Source organism: Mustela nivalis (genome assembly GCF_964662115.1).
Source record: "Mustela nivalis genome assembly, chromosome: 18".
Lineage (NCBI taxonomy): Eukaryota > Metazoa > Chordata > Mammalia > Carnivora > Mustelidae > Mustela > Mustela nivalis.
Window position 1 is genome coordinate 1,535,066 of NC_139037.1, and position 17,374 is coordinate 1,552,439.

The 17,374-nt window shown below is 57.7% G+C and overlaps 1 protein-coding gene across 14 annotated transcripts in view; it reads right to left on the minus strand.

The window, feature by feature from the left end:
* BANP (BTG3 associated nuclear protein) overlaps nucleotides 1-17,374 on the minus strand; it is a 118,474-nt gene that overhangs the window by 62,455 nt on the left and 38,645 nt on the right. For 7 of the 14 annotated variants that reach the window (XM_082711524.1, XM_082711520.1, XM_082711521.1 and 4 more), the window contains exons 5-6: nucleotides 9,796-9,912; nucleotides 7,995-8,170 (exon numbers count right to left, since the gene is read on the minus strand). The exons of 1 other annotated variant lie outside the window; for it this stretch is intronic. In XM_082711524.1, the coding sequence (XP_082567650.1) occupies nucleotides 7,995-8,170; nucleotides 9,796-9,912 (293 nt within the window). The remainder of the gene's footprint in view (nucleotides 1-7,994; nucleotides 8,171-9,795; nucleotides 9,913-17,374) is intronic. 6 more of the 14 variants (XM_082711517.1, XM_082711526.1, XM_082711516.1 and 3 more) reach the window with 1 other exon arrangement.

A 17,374-nucleotide genomic window follows, 5' to 3' on the forward strand; every position in this document is an offset into this window, starting at 1 on the left:
GCACACGCTCAGCAGACGCGTGCTCCTGAACGCCAACCAGCTCCTGCTACGTTCGGCCTATGCGCAGAAACCAGTCCGGCCCAGCGATCTGCGCAGGCGGGGGCCTGGCGGGGGCCTGGCGGGGCTGTCCCCAGGTCGTATCTGAAATGTCAGAAAAGCTCCCACTTCCAGGGTATTTACTGCTTCATCTATAGATACTTACTGGGCAACTCTGCGCCCAGCACTGGGTCTCGTGCTCTGGCCGAAGCCCTCGGGGAACCCCGGCTTCAGGACAGCACGCAGAGCGAGAAGATGTCCCTCCCTGCCGCAGTCGGGCCACAGAGCGAGCAGGGGAGAGGAAGGAAGGACGGGGAGGCCCATCTGTGCTGACAACGGTGGGGCAGGGAACGTGTGTGGGTGACAGCAGACACCCACGGCCGCTGATGGGCTACCCGGCAGTCCAAGCAGCAGCAGGACCTACGGCGCTGAAACCTTCCCACACGCTGCCCGTTTCCCCGTGAACATTCGCAGTCAGACCAAAGGCGCGGTCTACGGACCTTCTCCAGACCTAAGTATTTGAACAGGAGGATCCTGCGAGCCCATGGGGAAGGGCGGCAGCACGCTGAGCCAGGAGGGGCGCGGGCCGCCACGGCACCTGCCTCCCGGACCACCACGGACACGACCCACGGCCAGCGCAAGGGCTTAACTGCCAAAGACCATGGCAGTCTATCTCAGGAGGAAGAAGTGATGGGATTGTGCTGGCGAGCCCCCCGGTGACACGGTGTTTCTAAAGCAGCAGACACAGCGGACAGGAGTACAAACGGAGAGTCAGAGTCAATGTCTTCTCAAACCAGCACTGAGAAGAGGTGCCGGCAGCCAGGGCGTGACTTGGCCAGGGATGGGCCACAGCCCAGCCCCACCAACGCCGCTCAACAAACCAGCTGGCCACCCAAACTGCCCCACGGCCCCCTCGCGGACATGTCTCCCTTCACCAAAGCCATGCTGTCCATGCTGTGCGGTCTCCTGCTGGCTCTGCTGTCCATAAACCAAACACTCTTCAGCACGGACGCTCCCGACAGCCACGGGCCTGTGCCGAGAGCACGTCCCCTTGTCCAAACCCCGTACTCGGCCCCTGGAGCCGACACAGTGATGTACAAGGAAAAAGGCCACTCTTCCAAATGTCCCTCACCGGAGAGCCTCAGTTCCAGAAGCAAGAAAGAAAAACACCAGCACACTGACACCAGGACAGTCCACTTCCGTGACCCCAGTAGCCAAAGGTGTAAATGCAAGTATTTTCCAAAATGATTCACGGGAAAGAAAAGAAAAAGTGATGTCACCTATGTAAGAGCAAAACATGACGCAAAATAAGTGAAAAAAATTGACCATTAAAACCCATTTCCTTCATATCAAAAATAAACATCAGTAAGATGGGTCCGTACTCCCCGACTCGTCTCCGCTGGGGTGCTGACTGCGGCAGGCCCTACAGGAGCCAAGCCTGGCGCCCCTCCTCCGCTGACGGCACTCCAACAGAAGCAGGGAACCCGCCCTGGGACGCAAGAGGGCCGGCCCCGCACCAAGCCAAGAGAGGAAGCTGGCTTCCCCATCCAGCGGGAGCCCTGCTCCGTGCCGCCGCCTGCCTGCAGACAAAAAGCCTGTCCTTCGTGCCGAGCACATGGCTCTGGAAATGGTACCAGAATATTCTGAGGATGAAAGGTGCCGGTTCAAACTCCTACGGTAAGTACTGTTTCAGGAGATGCTGCTCCCCTCCAAAAAGGACATTAAAGATTAACGTTCCTCATCTCCTACCCCCTTACCACTCCCAAATAGAATGGTTTTTTTCTGGTACCACAGAAAATTACCCAGAAATTTTATTCCGATCCAACATCTCAACATTTTACAAGGCACTTTCTGACCTGTTTACAACCGACTCGTCCCGAATGTCACCAGATGCCCTGCCAACGATGGGTGTGTGCTCCTTGCCAGAGCAGGAAGCCAAGCCAGGACAAGGGTGGCAGCCTCAGTGACCCTGACCAACAACGAGATGAAAGGTCACTGTCATGCGAGCCAGAGACCAGTGGGAGAGGGACCAGACACCACCACTGCCGTCGCAGTCCTGTGGGAGACGCGCTGCATCCCCGTGAGCCCTGCGGCAAGAGGACAGGACCGCCAGGGACACGCAGGAGCCCGTCCTTCCCGGGGTCGCGCCGGCTGACCCACTGGCTCAGGCCTGCTCCCCTGGGGAAGACTCAGCCCCAACTCACTTCCGACTCGGAGGCAAGAACGCAGGCCGGACTCCAGCTTCTCAGCAGTGATGATGAATCATGTCTTTTAAATGAGAAACAAGATGAAACACCTTCCCACATAAATATGTGAGAAATTCCCCTTTTGACCCTTCAGAAAGTGTGTATTTATTTTACTAAAATAGCCTGGGCATCTGAAGCAGATTCTACCGGCCTTACTGAAAAACTACCAGATCGTAAGAAAAATAAACTAACCTTCTATTCCGATTATTCTGTCAACGGAATGAACTAGCACTTCTGAAAGACCTAACAAAAGCCCTTCAGGACTAACTCGAATTTTCCTCCCCCGAAAACACTTCCGCACAACTAACACTCTGTCCTGAGGGTCTGTTCCAGCCCCGGGAAGAGGACGGAGCAGCGGAGAGCAGCAAGACGGCGGCACCAGCCACGCCGTCACGCGCACCCGCGGGACAGAGAGCAGGGCCACCGGCGTCCTGGGCCCCGCCACTCACACACGGACGCCGATGTGCCTGAGACCCCCACGCCATCGCACCCCGGGCTCCGAAGTCCCAGGGCCGTACTGTGCGCTCTTGCTTCCAGAGGCTGTGGGCTCGGAGACACGGGAGCCACTTGAGGAAAGGCGTGGGATCGGGGGGAATCCGCGGGGTCTTCCGTTCGACCCACGTCCAGGCCCACTGCTGGACCACGCTGCCCCGCTCCGACATCACCTGGAGGCTTTTTTTTTTTTTTTTAAAGATTTGATTTATTTATTTGACAGAGAAGGATCACAAGCAGGCAGAAAGGCAGGCGGAGAGAGAGAGGAGGTAGCAGGCTCCCCGCCTAGCAGAGAGCCCGCTGTGGGGCTCGATCCCAGGACCCTGAGATCATGACCCGAGCCGAAGGCAGCGGCTTAACCCACTGAGCCACCCAGGCGCCCGACCTGGAGGCTTTCATAAGCGGAGTGCGAGGCCGCTCCGGTGGCTGCAAGAGCCTCACAACCGTCCTCTTGGCCTCACGCCCTGGAGCATCCAGCCTCCCGCGTCGCCCTCCTGAACCAGACCATTCCCAGAGCAAACATCGTTAGCTTCTGGAGTCAAAGGCTAAGGCCAGTACGAAGGTGTGACCTGTTCTATGGCCTGCTGAGTGGGGGCGGCGAGGACACGGGGCCCCACGGGCTGCGGGGACCAGAGGCTCTGGCCACGCTCATGGAGGACAGCCCTGCGAACAAGCTGACCACGGCTTTCCAAGACAGGCCCTGCTGGGGTGGCCCCCAAGCCCCGGATCACACAGGACTCTCACAACCCGGCATATTCCTGACCGCTCCGGAGTCACGCGTGTCACCTGAAGTGAGTGCAGACAACACTCGACCCTCAGACCGACCTGAGCAACCAGACAGCCCACCTCTCTGGGATTAGCCACAGTGCACTATGTACCCTCAGCGCAAACCCCCAGGCTTCTCTGGGAGTGACGGGACATCTGTGCGCTATAAACAGATTGATAATTTGGGGTTTTAAAATGGGCAGTTCAAGACGACTGAGTCACACACAGGATCACAAGAAAAAGGGAAAAAACAAATGGTCTTTGGTACCGCAGCCAAGCCCCTTCCCCCAACTCTAAGCACATTCCCCAGAAACCACGCGTGCACCAGCGACCGAGGCCCAAGGCCACCGACTCCGGCCAGGCTGCCCTACTGAGCGCGAGTCATCACGACCTCAGCCAGGACTACAGCAAGAGGCCAAGGACGTCCTCCTTGGCAGGAACGAGCGGGAATCATGGGACACGGACAGGGTATCCCCCGTCAGCGTCACGCGCCGTCCCTTCTGGAACCCCATGGGAGGAGCCAGAACCCCCTAACTCCGGAACCGGCACCCCCCGCAGCCCCCTCCCCTGGCCTGTCGGGTCCTTCTGCCATTCCGGCTTCACGCGCCAACGCCGCCTTCGCCAGGCACCAGCCTGTCCATAGTCCCACGGTTCTCAGGAGCCCACTCAGGACTGCCGATCAACGTTCTTAATGTCAAGGCGCCTGGAGGGCTCAGACGGTAAAGCATCTGCCTTCACTCAGGTCATGACCCCAGGGTCCTGGGGTCGAGTCCCACATGAGGCTCCCTGCTCCGCAGAAGCCTGCTTCTCCCTCTGTGTCTCTGCTTGTGTGTGTGCGCACGCGCTCTCTCCCTCTATCAAATAAATGAGAAATCTTAAAAAGAAATAAAAATAAAAATAAAGAATTTATGTTAAAAAAAATAAGTTTACGTCGGGGCGTCTGGGTAGCCGGCGGGTTAAGCCTGTGACGCTTCATCTCAGCTCCCGCCTCAATCCCAGGGTCACGCGTTCAAGCCCCATGCTGGGCTCTGCACTGGGCATGACGCCTACTTCAAAAAAAAAAAAAAAGTTGATGAAAATAAATTCTCAAGAAATGTTTTCAGGACGCACCTGGGGGTACAGTCCGTGAAGCACCTGATTCTTGATTTCAGCTCAGGTCACGATGTCGGGATCGAGCCCCGCGCTGGGCTCCAAGCTCAGCAGGGAGGTCACATGAGAGCCCCCTCCCTCTGCCCTCCCCTCCCCACCCACACGCTCGCTCGCTCTTTAAAAAATGAAATACAATAAATACAAAATACAGATACGGTGCCTTGCAGTAAGTAATGGACTCCACACTGATATAAAACAGCATATCAGTTCATGCAAACCATTTGGAATTCTTAAGAAATAACTATTTTGGAACCTGTGGTTTTTAAAACTGTAGACAAGTGGCGCATCACTGTGCAGCTCTGGGCTGTTATTCAGGAACTCGGGGACGCCATGCAACGCCGAGCCCAGGGCCCTGCAGAGCTCTGCGTGTTAGCAGAGCTTAACAGAAACTAGCTGACCCGACCCTCTCCGGCTGGGCCAGCTGAGCTGGTCTTGGGGAGGACGTGGGAGGGATGGTGCTTGCGCATCTCAGAGAAGGTTTTCACACGCAACGCCACTACAGGCCGATGGTGACTCTGACAGGCACTAACAGAGGGCCTGCTCCACAGCATGTGCGTGCGTGGCAGCCTCCAGGCCCTTGGGCACCGACCACAGTTCTAGCCGGGGCAGCGCAGCGGGGCCTCCCCCCAGACGTCCAACTGCCGGGGGAGATGTTCCCAGGGCAGAGGCCACAGAAGGCACACATCCCAGCGAGCTTGCTCCTGATGCCGTGGTCAAACAGAACGGTCCTGAATTACGATTGCTTCTTCGAACATCAGAAAAATTCCTCTAGTTTGCTTCAATCCTTTTTTAGTTTGTTTTTTAAGATTTTATTTATTTATTTGAGAAAAAGAGAGAGAACACACACACACGTGAGCAGGGGCAGAGGGAGAAGCAGGCTCCGCACGGGGCAGGGACTCCAGCACGGGGCTCAATCCCAGCTCCCGCAGACGGGGACCAGAGCCACCCAGGCCCCCTGGTTTGCCCCAATCCTAACAACACGTACCGACCCTCAGACATGTCAGCGGACACAATCCCCGGGATTGCGGGTCATGGTTCCCGCAAACGCGTCAGCGCGTCAAGAACTCAGACTCAGATAAAAAGAAGATCTGTATTTTTTTCTCCGAGAGGTCACTAAGCTCAGAGTTTGAACATTTTTCTGTGCTCATTTAGCAGCATGCTGTAGTTTCCCCAAATAAAGTATTTTTCACATTAACCACATCAAAGTAAGATACTTAAAAAGGTAAAATATTCTATTTTTAAGATAACCCGAGAAACTTCCCAAATTATCAAGTGCCGAGTGCCTCAGCAGATGCAGCTGAAACCAAGCGCACGTCGGGCCTCGAGGGGCGGGCCAGACCCGCGTGGGTAGTGACCCGGAGTCCCCGTGGACAGACAGAGCATGCACTGCTGCCAACGCCCTCCCCACCACGGAGGTTAATGCCACTAGCTGAGATCGGGGCATCCCTCTCGTCCTCAAATCTAACGTGCAAAACAGCAAGGCGAATCCACTCCCGGGTACCTACCAAGAGAAACGGAAACACACGCTCTCGCCAACCCCTGGGCAGGCGTGGTCATCACGGTTAGAAACTGGAAGCACCCCGAGAGTCCGCCAACAGATGACCATGGTCCATCCACACGGCGGAGCAGGACCCGGCCACAGACAGGGTGAAGGGCTGGTGCTCTCTCTGCCCCCGACCCCCTCCACCGCCCCCACCCCCACCCACACCCCACGTGGGAAGTGCCTACAACAGGTCATTCCAGAGACGGAAAGCGGGCCGGTGGCTCCCAGGGACAACGGGCAGGGACTACGGCGGGGCTCCTTTCTAGCGTGACAGAATGTTCTAGAATCAGACTAGATGATAGCTGCACACTATGCAAAAATACAAAACACCGCTGAACGGTCGACCTCAGATTGAAATTAGACCTCAGATGCACAGAAAGGCCGTCCCTAAGCTCTCATACTCTCCCCGCTCCTGTGCTGCCGCCCCATCCTAGCAATTTATGTCAGACGTGAGCAAAACTTGGAGAAAAATACTGTTTTCCCTGTTTCAGCTATGGTAACCAGTGTAACAGGAAAACCTTTGCTCAGTAAATCTACATCCTTGTCCTAAGGAATTCACACAGCTCCTGAAGTAAAAATCAACAACTCGGACCTAAAACCAGAAAACCTCCCAAGTACACTAGAAAATGAAACCCAGGCTTTCAAAGTCAGCAGCACAACACCAAACACACCCGCCCCTGCTGTAAAAAGCTGTGTGAAAAGCCCAAGTGGGCCCAAAAAGGCAGGACAAACGTGCCAGGCAGCAGGGGTCCGCCGCGAGGCACGTGAGGCCGGCTGCAGCGAGCAGGCCAGTCGCGGGCAGACGTCCGACCGCGGCAGGAGCAGCAGGGGGACAGGAAGCCAGGTGTGGGCGCAACGGGCTCACGTCCAGGCATGGCAGGGCGCTCGCTCCGCCTCTCGGGGCAGGACGGGAAGAAGACCACGACCCCCCCCAAGCACCTATGTCTGGCTCTTGGCAGAGATGCAGACAGAGCCCTGGTCAAAGGCAGTGACCAGCTGCCGACTACAAAAGCGGAAGAGCCTGTCATCAGAGAGTCTCCAGAGCCCGACTGACCCGCATGCCATGGAAGGCTCCCGTGCTGCCGGGGAGGAGAGCCCCCCAATCACACGGCGCACGTGTCACCACAAGAAGAGCGAGCAGACTGACCGCGGTCTCCAGACACGAAATCCACGCGGCTCTCGCTCTGTTCTCTCCCGGGAAACAGCCACCGTCTGCACACCCTCCCCGCTGAGCAGGGCTACGTCCCGAGAAACCTATCCGAGCTTGAGGAACGCGAGGTCAGAAACTCACGTCACGCCCCAACCCACCGAGCCTCACACTCGAGCCCGGCCCAGCCTAGACGTGCTCAGAACATCCACGTTAGCCTCCAGGGGGACAGTCATGTCACACACACAATACCGCGGGCGACAGCCCAGGGAACGTCCGAATCCTGTGCTAAAAGCGACCACGAGGTCGGCCGTGTCTAGGTGCTCCGTGGCGGGGGCGGGGTGGCTGCTGACCGCAGGATCGTCGGGGGACGGGGAGCCCTGCCCCGCGCCAGCAGCCCGGGGAAGAGACCCAGATGCAAAACGCAAACTACGTCTCGACCGAGCGTGGGTCATTTTGGCACCGCCAAACCGTGCTGACGACGTTGACAAACCGTGAAGCTGAGCCATCGGGGACGGAGGCCTGTCTCGCTTTCCTAAGAGGCAGAAAAACAAGACAAAACACAAAACGGTACCTACTGCCGTTCAGGCAAAAGCAAGAAGCTTTGCAGGCGCACCTTCCGAGTTCAGGGTGATGAGGGTCACGTTGCTGCCAATGTTCTGACTTCCTGACTGTCCACAGCTGGAAGCGGAGTCGCCGGCCTCGGACCCGCTCTCCCCGTCCTCGATGTGGCCGTCCTCTTGACCCGGCACCTTCACCACGATCGTGTTCTGCCGTCGCCCCGGCACCGCGCTGAGCGGGAGACAAAAACACCAGCCCATGTTGTGAGAGCGCCACGACCCACAGGCAGACACGAGCGCTCGGGCACCGCCGTGTTCTTCTGTCCTCCGTTTATCAGACTCTAACCGCGCACGGGGCAGCCGCGCACGGGGCCTCCCACCAGCTCTCCCCACCGAGACGGGCAGCAACTCAACAGCACAAAATAGTCTGGGGTTGGAAGAAACCGTATGAAATTTAAAAGCGTGCAAACATGTTTATATCGCAAAAGAAGGAAAATCACAACCCACTGTCACTCCAGGCCCAGACTGCAGCTCTCTGATCACAGAGGTGACCCCGCAAATCAGACACGTGCATAACTTTGGAGACAATGTCAAAGAAAGACCGGATTAGGAGGAGGTGAGCCTGGAGACTCCCACTGACCCAATGCACTCCGCACTGTTACACCTTCTGGGAGCAACTGGGCTTAGCTAAGGGCAGCGACCACTCCCGCCTCTTCCCGCCGACAAAAACCACTCACGTGGGTCTAAAAAGCCAGTCAAGAACGTCCTGGGGGGTCGTCTCACCACACTTAGGGATCCTGACAAGGAGCAATGAGCTACTGCCCGAAAAACAAGACACAAGCCAGCAGCTCCGAGAAGGGCTCGAAGCATCGCTATGTACTACTGCCCGGACGTGCTCCCTGGGGCTTCCGGGACCTTCTCAACATCCTTTCACCGGGCCTGGCAGGCAGGAGAAAGGGGAGGAAACGCACTTTCCCTGTTTACACACACAAAACACGCTTCCGGCCCTGGCCGAGCCGCGGGGAGGGAGCTACACCTTCGGAACCTGACTGCACCGCAGCCTGCCCAAGCTGACCTCGCTCCTGAATGCTCCGAGTCTGACAGCTGACCTCCAGCCAAGCCCCGCGGGAGGCCCACCTGACCCTGCCTCGCCTCCACGGGCCGGGGCTCCTTGGACGGCCTTTCCCACCCGACACAGCAGGCCGGGGTCCGGCGGGGCCCCCGAGACCGGCAGGACAATAAAGGAAGCAGGACACAGCGGGGAGATGGGGAGCAAAGGCCGAACAGAACTCTGTGGACACACGGATGGAAACCACAGGCCAAAGAGGCCTCTCGGGCACATTCCCAGGAAAAGCTGAGCCCAGACCGCCAGGCAGGGCCGCCCGCAGTGACCTCACCGTCCACGCTGCCGTAAAGCTCTCCTATTTCTGACCAAGGTTACATCCACCGGGTCTCCAAACAGAAACATCACCTGGACATGCCTTCCTCACTCAGCAAACTTGAAAAAAGGCTGTCTGTTGACCTGACATGCTGCTACAGAGACAGACAGACAGACAGACGTGAGTGTGGGGCAGTCAGGGAGGGGGACACAAGCTCCAGCGGCTGCTGTGGAAACATCCAGCCAGCTCCCCTAAAGCGCCAGAGCACTGGACGTGGCAGCTCCAAGTGCCTCTCCCTGGACGCGTCCGCTCCTCCAGCCAGCACGTCAGGACGCGGACCCGCAGCGCGGCTCGGCCCTCCCCTACCACGGACAACTGCGGCCGGCTGTGCCCGGCTCGGAGCGCTGGCTGGTTCTCCAGGGGACTCATCTCGGTGGCAGTGGCCGTGAAAGATGGGGCTGGTGTTGTGGCTACTGACTTGCTAATGACATTTTCCAGGGACTCCGGCGCCCTGCCGCTCAAGGGGTCGTCCATCTTGGCTACAATGGCGTTCTGCCGATCATTGTTGAGTATTACTGTAGTCTGGGGGACGACGCTAGGGAACAAAAGAATCACAAAGAAAAAGAAGACCTTAAAACAACAACATTCATTTTCAGCGTACATAAGAGTCATTCAACACAGTCGGCTCCCCTTGACCTGCACTCAGGGCGGGGAGGTGGCCCCGAGTGGAAGTCACGGGTCAAGGTAACGGACGCTCCACACCGGGCAAAGAATAAACCGGAGGTGTTCCCCTTTTTCTTTTTGTTTTTTACTTTGTTTCTTTTGAGGAGAGAGTTTACCTTCCCCCACGGCCGCTGTTCTCCGTGGAGATGAGCAGGAACACTGACACAGAAAGGAGCCAGAGCTCCCGGGGTGTTGGGCAGTTAAGGTCTCGGCATAAACACAGCTTGCTACCCGTACTCAGTGCGTCCCAGAGATGTCCTCCACGACAAACCGATGTCCTCAGCACGACGCTTGCCAGCATCACCCCAGGGTTAGGTCTGCTAGGAAAGGGGCAAACCCCTCCGGCTGCTACCAGGGGAGTGTGGGAACCGCAACACAGAGCCTGGGCTCTTCCCTCCAAAGGAAAAGGATTAGACGACAGAACAGAGTCCCCAGTGGCCTCCGAGAGGCGGGACCCTGCCCGGACACCCTCTGGGAGGCGGCCTGTGAGTTTCAACAAGCGGCAGCCGACAGCACATCTCACAGACTCCCAGACCCCTGGGTCATTGAGCGTCCGGCCACTGGAGCTGTGGTCCCGGGAGGTCGGGGCGTGCTTTGCGGGGAGGGGGCAGGGCCGCACTGGAAATGCACAGCAGCAGCACGTGCGAAGAGGTTATTCTGATATTTTACCACTCGGGGAGACGATGCTTTCACATGAGAAGTTTCACGTAACCCAAAGCGCGTATGAAAATGCAACCCAGGGTCACGGCCTCACGGCTGTTAAACCCCCCTCCCCAGATCAGGGGCACAGACGGCGCCGTTTCATGCCCGTGGAAACCAGAGGACCATGAGGTGTTTTTCTAAAATAAAAGCTGAATCAACGGCATTTCATTCACAATTATTATTTTTCAGCGATTCTACTTGTCCTCGGACAAGGACCTAAAGGAAGCCAAATCTTACAGCCTGGCCACAGGGCAGGCATCACAGTAACCCGGGCCGCGACCCTCGACTCGGTGCCACGGGTGCAGCGGGCTGTCCAGATGTCCGAGCCTCCTGCGTGGAGACAAGAGATCCCGGTTCTTGGGCGTTCGCTATTTCCCTGCAGCAAAGTCCGCGGAGCCCCGCTCTGTGCGGGGTCCCACACAGGCCTCCCCAACCTCCCCTCCCACGAGCCGCTCTAGGACGGCTCTGCGGGCTACCAGTGCGCTAACGGGAGCTCACCACAGTGGCAGGACATGAAAGCTCTCGAAGTCTGGAAGGGAACAGATTAAAATGCACTCGTGGCACCGACTGGCAACGTCGTTGGACAAACAGACCTCTCCTCCCTCACGGCCCTTGTCGAGGGCGAGGAAGCAATGTCCAGAAGCAGCCAGCATCAAGGTGAACAAGGAGCCCGAAGGGGCGCCCACGACGTCCCGGGGCTCCTGGACGGGGGCCGCTCTCAGCAACGCCACATCCACTTCCTCGCCTTGCAGAACGAACTCTTTCCTAAAACCGTTTTGCTTCGAGAGCGCACCACGGGCGACGTGTCCGATCTCTCTCACAAAGCCCCCTGCCTGCCTTAAAGGGAAAGGAGCTGTCCCTGCAGCGACACAGACGCGCGCCGTCCATCCCGGGGACCAGCTCCCAGCGGAGCGCGGGGCCCCGGGGAGGCACCAGGCTCGGTGTGAGAAAGCCGATCCGCGGCTGGCAGCCCCGGCACGATACCAGCACCCCGCTCTCAGCTTTCGGCAAAACTGACAGACGACCTAGTTCCCTCTTGAGCCCAGAGATCATCAAACGTCATCCCCGATGACAGCGTACACGGCCCTGAGACGCGGCCCGAGGAGCTGAGAGGCGTCTCCCCTCCCGGAACTAAGCTTCTCAGCACTTGAAACTGAAAACTAACCCTGGAAGTAGGACTAGGGCGGACCTTCGTCTCCCTTTAAGCGGTAAGTCATCCACGGATTCAAGGATTAGTCAACACGAAAGCCCCATCCATCTCAGGGACGCAGTCGGAATCCTGGACTATTACGAGTTTGTTCTAGGCTGACACACGGATGCGGTTTTGTCTGACCAGGCACGAACGGTCAGGAGATCCGTCCGAAACAGCTTTTAACACCTCCGGCTTCACAGCTACAAGAAACACTTTCTTCAGCTTCAGCCTCTCTCTCTGCCCCTGCTGCACAGAAGTACATCGGCCGATGAACCCAGTAAACTCCAGGAAGAGGAGGAGATGGGAACGAACTTCCAAAAAAGCAAAGGAATGGGGCGCCTGGGGGGCTCAGTGGATTAAAGCCTTCGGCTCAGGTATGATCCCAGGGTTCTGGGATCAAGCCCCTCGGCGGGCTCTCTGCTCAATGGGGAGCCTGCTTCCCCCTCTCTCTCTGCCTGCCTCTCTGCCTGCTTGTGATCTCTGTCAAATAAATAATCTTTGAAAAAAAAAAAAGAAAAAAGCAAAGGAATACAGTGAAATTCTACTGGGGAAAGCACATTCGTGGGGTATTTTTAAGCAAATGACGGTATTCAGATGACAACGCAAACATCTGAGAAAGCAAATCAGCCAGTGCTCCAACACACCAGAAATTTTACACTTTCAACTAACGCAATTTATCAGCCTCAGGTGTACAAAAGAATATCTCATTTTTCAAAAATTAAGGAACATCTATATCCACTAGTAAGAATGAAACTGTCGTTGAAGGGTTGACATGGGAAAATCGCCACCATAATGTGCGTGTCCTGCCCGGGCGGAAGAACACGCCCCAGTTACTCCATCACACGGACCTGCGTGGGCGATGAAGCAGTTCTGCAGATGTGATTAAAAGTCCGCACTGGCTGACCCCGAATTAACCCCAGGGAGACGATCCCGGGTGGGCCTGGCCAGATCAGGGGAGGGTCGAGGCCTTCTTTGGTCTTGGAGACGCCCAGCGGCCCCCGCCAGGTGATCCTGACCTCCCGCTCCTGCCGACCTGCTCTAGATGTCCAATGAGCTTGGCTGCCCCCACAGCTGTGCTGGCCAACGGCGGCACAGACCCTTACAGCTGTCCGGTCCCTCTCTCGCTCTGCCACGCCTCCTCTCTCAGCCACACACATGATGGTATCGCCTACTGGTTCTGCTCTGAAATTACTGGAGGTGGTAAAAGTACCCAGAGTCCCGTGCCCCCGTGGTGACACCCTATAAAGCGCGTAGCTCAGTACAGTAGGGAAAAACCGAAACTCACCCTGGAACACTTCTGGGAACGCTTCTGGGAACGAGCCTCCAGTCCTTCCTCAGACTTCCCGGCTACGCGTGTGCGTGTCTGGGTCCGTGCTCCTGGGCCGACGCTGCCCCTTGAGACATGTCTGCCCTCCCAGCCTCACCCCTGCCCCCAGCAACCACTAGCCTGCTCTCCACCTGTGTGGTTCTCACACTTGGCAACGCAAGACACACGCTAGCCTTTGAGACCGGCTTTCTGGGCCGGGCAGAACCCCCGAGGTCAGTTCCCTCAGGGCGGCTGAGGACATTCCCGCGGCAAAGGGCATCACTCGTGGGCAGCCTGCCCTCTCCCCTGTAACCCCGCCAGGGCAGCGGGAGACCGGCTGGTTTGGGTCATTACAAACGAGGCTGCCAGACATGCGCATGGTGCTTGCAGACACACACTCTCACTTCTCCAGGCTAGTGCCCACGAACGGGACTGCCGGGCCGCACGGTATGGCCACATCTCCCCGACTCGAGGAGCATAAGCTCGTCACTTCACCGCGTGCAACTCCTCCCTGACCTCACGGACGCTGTCACTCCCACGTCTAAGAGGTCCGGGCCAGGTCCTGGGTCTCGAAGAGTTTCCCCTACAGCTTCCTCTGCAGGTCTCGGCTCTACACTGAAATCTGTGCTCCCCTGGAGATTAACTTTTGTTCCAGGGGTGATGTGACCCCAGGCTCCTTCCTCTCGTTCTGCCTGCAGGTGTCCAGGTGTCCTGACTCCATGAGTTAAAAGGCTGCCCCTCCCCCCCGGGGTGGGTCTCCGCACCTCGACGCAGCCTATTTCTAGGCTCTGCTATGTCCCACCCACCGATTTCTCTCCCTCATTTTGTTTTCTAAAAACTCTGTGCCCGATTCACTCGTTGACAACCTTCAATCATTTTCTATCTCCTTACCTATATATTTGTCGTTTTGGTTCTTAAGTTTCTATTAAATAAAAACCAAAATACCGGGGCACCTGGGGAACTCTGTCAGCGAAGTGTCTGCCTTCCGCTCAGGTCACGGTCTCGGGGTCCTGGGACCGAGCCCCACATCGGGCTCCCTGCTCAGTGGGGACCTGCATCTCCCTCTCCCTCTGCTGCTCCCCCTGCTTGTGCGCTCTCTCTCTATCAAATAAAAGATTTTACTTATTTGAGAGAGCGGGATAGAGCACAAGCAGGGGGAAAGGGAGAAGCAGACTCCCTACCACGCAGGGAGCCCCAACCCAGGACCCGAACGGACGCCAGACACTTGACCCACTATGCCACCCACGTGACCCTAATAGATAAAATCTTAAAAATAAAATTAAGGAAAAGTAGAAAAATGACACTCAGAATGTGCCGCCTGTTATAATTCTAAGATTATACTGATTACAAGCGAATGTGCCTAACTAAGGTTATGCTAATTACCCAAGCTGGATACGCTTACCTCAAAATGGTATTGTTCAGAAGGAAAAGATACACAGTGACCTGTGACCAGGGGCACAAGGACCACTCCCCCTTGTGGGCAGCGACTGAGTCCAGGGCCCACAGCGACGCCCCCAGGAGCACTCACGGTGGGCAGCACCGCCCCAAGGACCCCACGTGGAAGGACACACTCTCGAAACACAAAGGCACCGCACTGCCTTCCCCGTGCAGACCAGGTAAGATGGCCACCCAAGGCCACACGGCCCCGTGACACTGTCCCAGACTTCTCCCAGGAGAGTCGAACCGAAACCAACGAGCAACAGCTCACAAGCCACTACTGTTTCAACATTAGAATTTCCTGGGGGTTCTAGAGACCAGCCCCAGTGAGCCCAGCGGTTTTGTGTTTTTTCTAACCATTTCTTCCGGGATTCTGCTGGTGCCGCTAGCTCCCAACACCAACAAGAAAATCCCACACGTGTTCCCCCGTGTCAGAGGCACAGGTGTGCCCCGCTCGCTGTTTCCCACGTGCTGCACTGGGCTTGTCACGCGGCGCTCCCCGGCCCCCGCACCGCGCACAGGCTCTCTCTGTCCACCTGCCGCCCCGGCGAGTGCCCGGAACACAAGCCTGCGTGTGTCACGGGGGAATGACTTCCACACAAGCCCGGTGACTGAACTCAGGCCTCTGGCTCTTGCCTCCAGATTCCCTGGTCTCAAGCTGCTGGTCCACGTGCCGAAAGAAACCAAGAATCACGGCCAGAACAGAAACCTCACGAGGAGACACCCAAAGGACCGCCGAGGGCGCGGTCATCCACGGAGGGGACCTGGAACTCTGTGGGCTTCGGGGCCCAGCACAGGGCACGAGGCCGGGCTGACGCTAGACCCTCGGTGAACAGAACTCTTGTGTGATCCGTCTTCGCAGCCTCACGGGGGCTGGAGAGAAGGACGCCGCGCGCTCGTAGCTTCACCGTCCGCGCACTGAGGAGGGACTGCTGCTTGCGGAGGGTATGGATGTGCCCACGGTCTCCCCACTTACGGGTGACAGAGCTCGTATTCAAAACCAAGTGCCTCTCACGCTCTCAGCGCCTTGTGAGCCCAGCCCAGGAACGGCCCGATGGCACTTACTGCTACACTGCGCTACCCTTTCAGTGTGGGGTTTCACGGTTTTATTTTGACGGACTGAAAACAACGCGTCTCCAGCTCCCAGACCACGCAAACATCCTCCAAGCTAAGTCACAAACGGGCCTTCAGCGTCTCTGCTGCGGCAGGAAGCCGCTGTGTGACCAGGTTAGAACTCTCGGGACCGTTTCCGTTCCTCGGCTCATCACACACACAGAACGGGACTGTCATCTGAACGTGCGCCAAGGGGCTCTGCCGAAGTCGAAAACATCAACGAACCACAAAAATAAAAGACTTAAAAAGAAAATCTTCCTGAAAAATGCGGATTTAAACTATTTCTCACAAGTTGGTGTTTTCCACTTTTTATTACAGAAGGAAAACAGAAAAGAAGCTTGTTTGAGCCACAGGGGTTAAGGACCCACACCACGGTCGATGCAGGTGGGGACACCAGGAGGAGGGGCAGGGGCACCCAGGACCCAGGCCGGCCAGCACCGGAGAGGAGCTCAGCGTGTGACATGCACACGGCCCAGCGACAAACACACGCAGACCTCAGGCAAAGAGAAGCCAAAATCCCGCCAAGTCAGGGGACCCAGAGCGTCCAACGGTTCTCTAGAAGAGCCTGATGTCAGCTCCGCGTAAGCTGAGGGAACGCGACAGCAGCTCCGTGAACCGGCTCCAACCTCACTCAGATCTCAGGGACGTATCCCCGATCCCAAACGGACACTTGCACACGCAGACACACAAGGGCCAGGCTGCGTCCTCACGGAGAGAACCCCTTCAACTAGGACGGCAGGCGGGGGCTCGAAGCCCGGCTCCGACCGGACGGCAGGCTACTCTGGGTTTGCAGCTGCAGCGAGCTCGAGGGGACGAGCGGCCACCAACTAGCCCGTCACCACGGGAACGGCGGGCCGGGAAACTCCATGCGCTGCGGTTACCCCAGAACAACCCCGGAGCCCCTTTACAGCACGGGCATGCCCGGAAGGTCAGGTTTCTAACGAGCAGCGTGGGTGGTCGCTCCCCGTGACCAAGGAGACCGTCCGGCAGCCCCGCCGGCGTTCACCGCACACTCACGCTCATCTAGGAGAGAAGCAGCCAGCGGCAGGCCAGTCGGGTTAATCCCAACAGTGACAGGCCCGTGGGTGTTCACGGCAGCAGCATCCGTGGCTGGGGGACATAGGGACCGGGCCTCACGCCACCGCAAGACGGAGAAGGGAGGCCACAACCACATTCTGTGCCAAAACCTCCCCTTACGTGGGCGGGTGCGGGGGCATGACCATCCTAGGAGAAACTAACCTTCCAAAGACAAGGTTAAATGACTCCAAGTGCCCGAAGGAGAGTCCCCTGCCGACTCCTTCCCGGAAGAAGCCGAGAGCTCGGCGAGAGCCCTGCTCTGGGCACCGAAGAGACCCCGGCCCTCCTGCCCGGGCGCTCCCAGTCTGTCGTTGGCACCAACCCAAGCTGGGCCGGGGCCTTGCCGTCAAGGGGAGGCAAGACCACAACCTCACAGGATGCCGGCTCCTTCACAGTGCCTCCTCAAGCCACCCGCGTGAAGCCGGCAGCCCCGCACAGCGTCGGGCGCGCCGGAGGAGCGGCTCCGTGCTCTGTGGCCGCGGGAGGAGGGGTCCCACCGGAACGTTC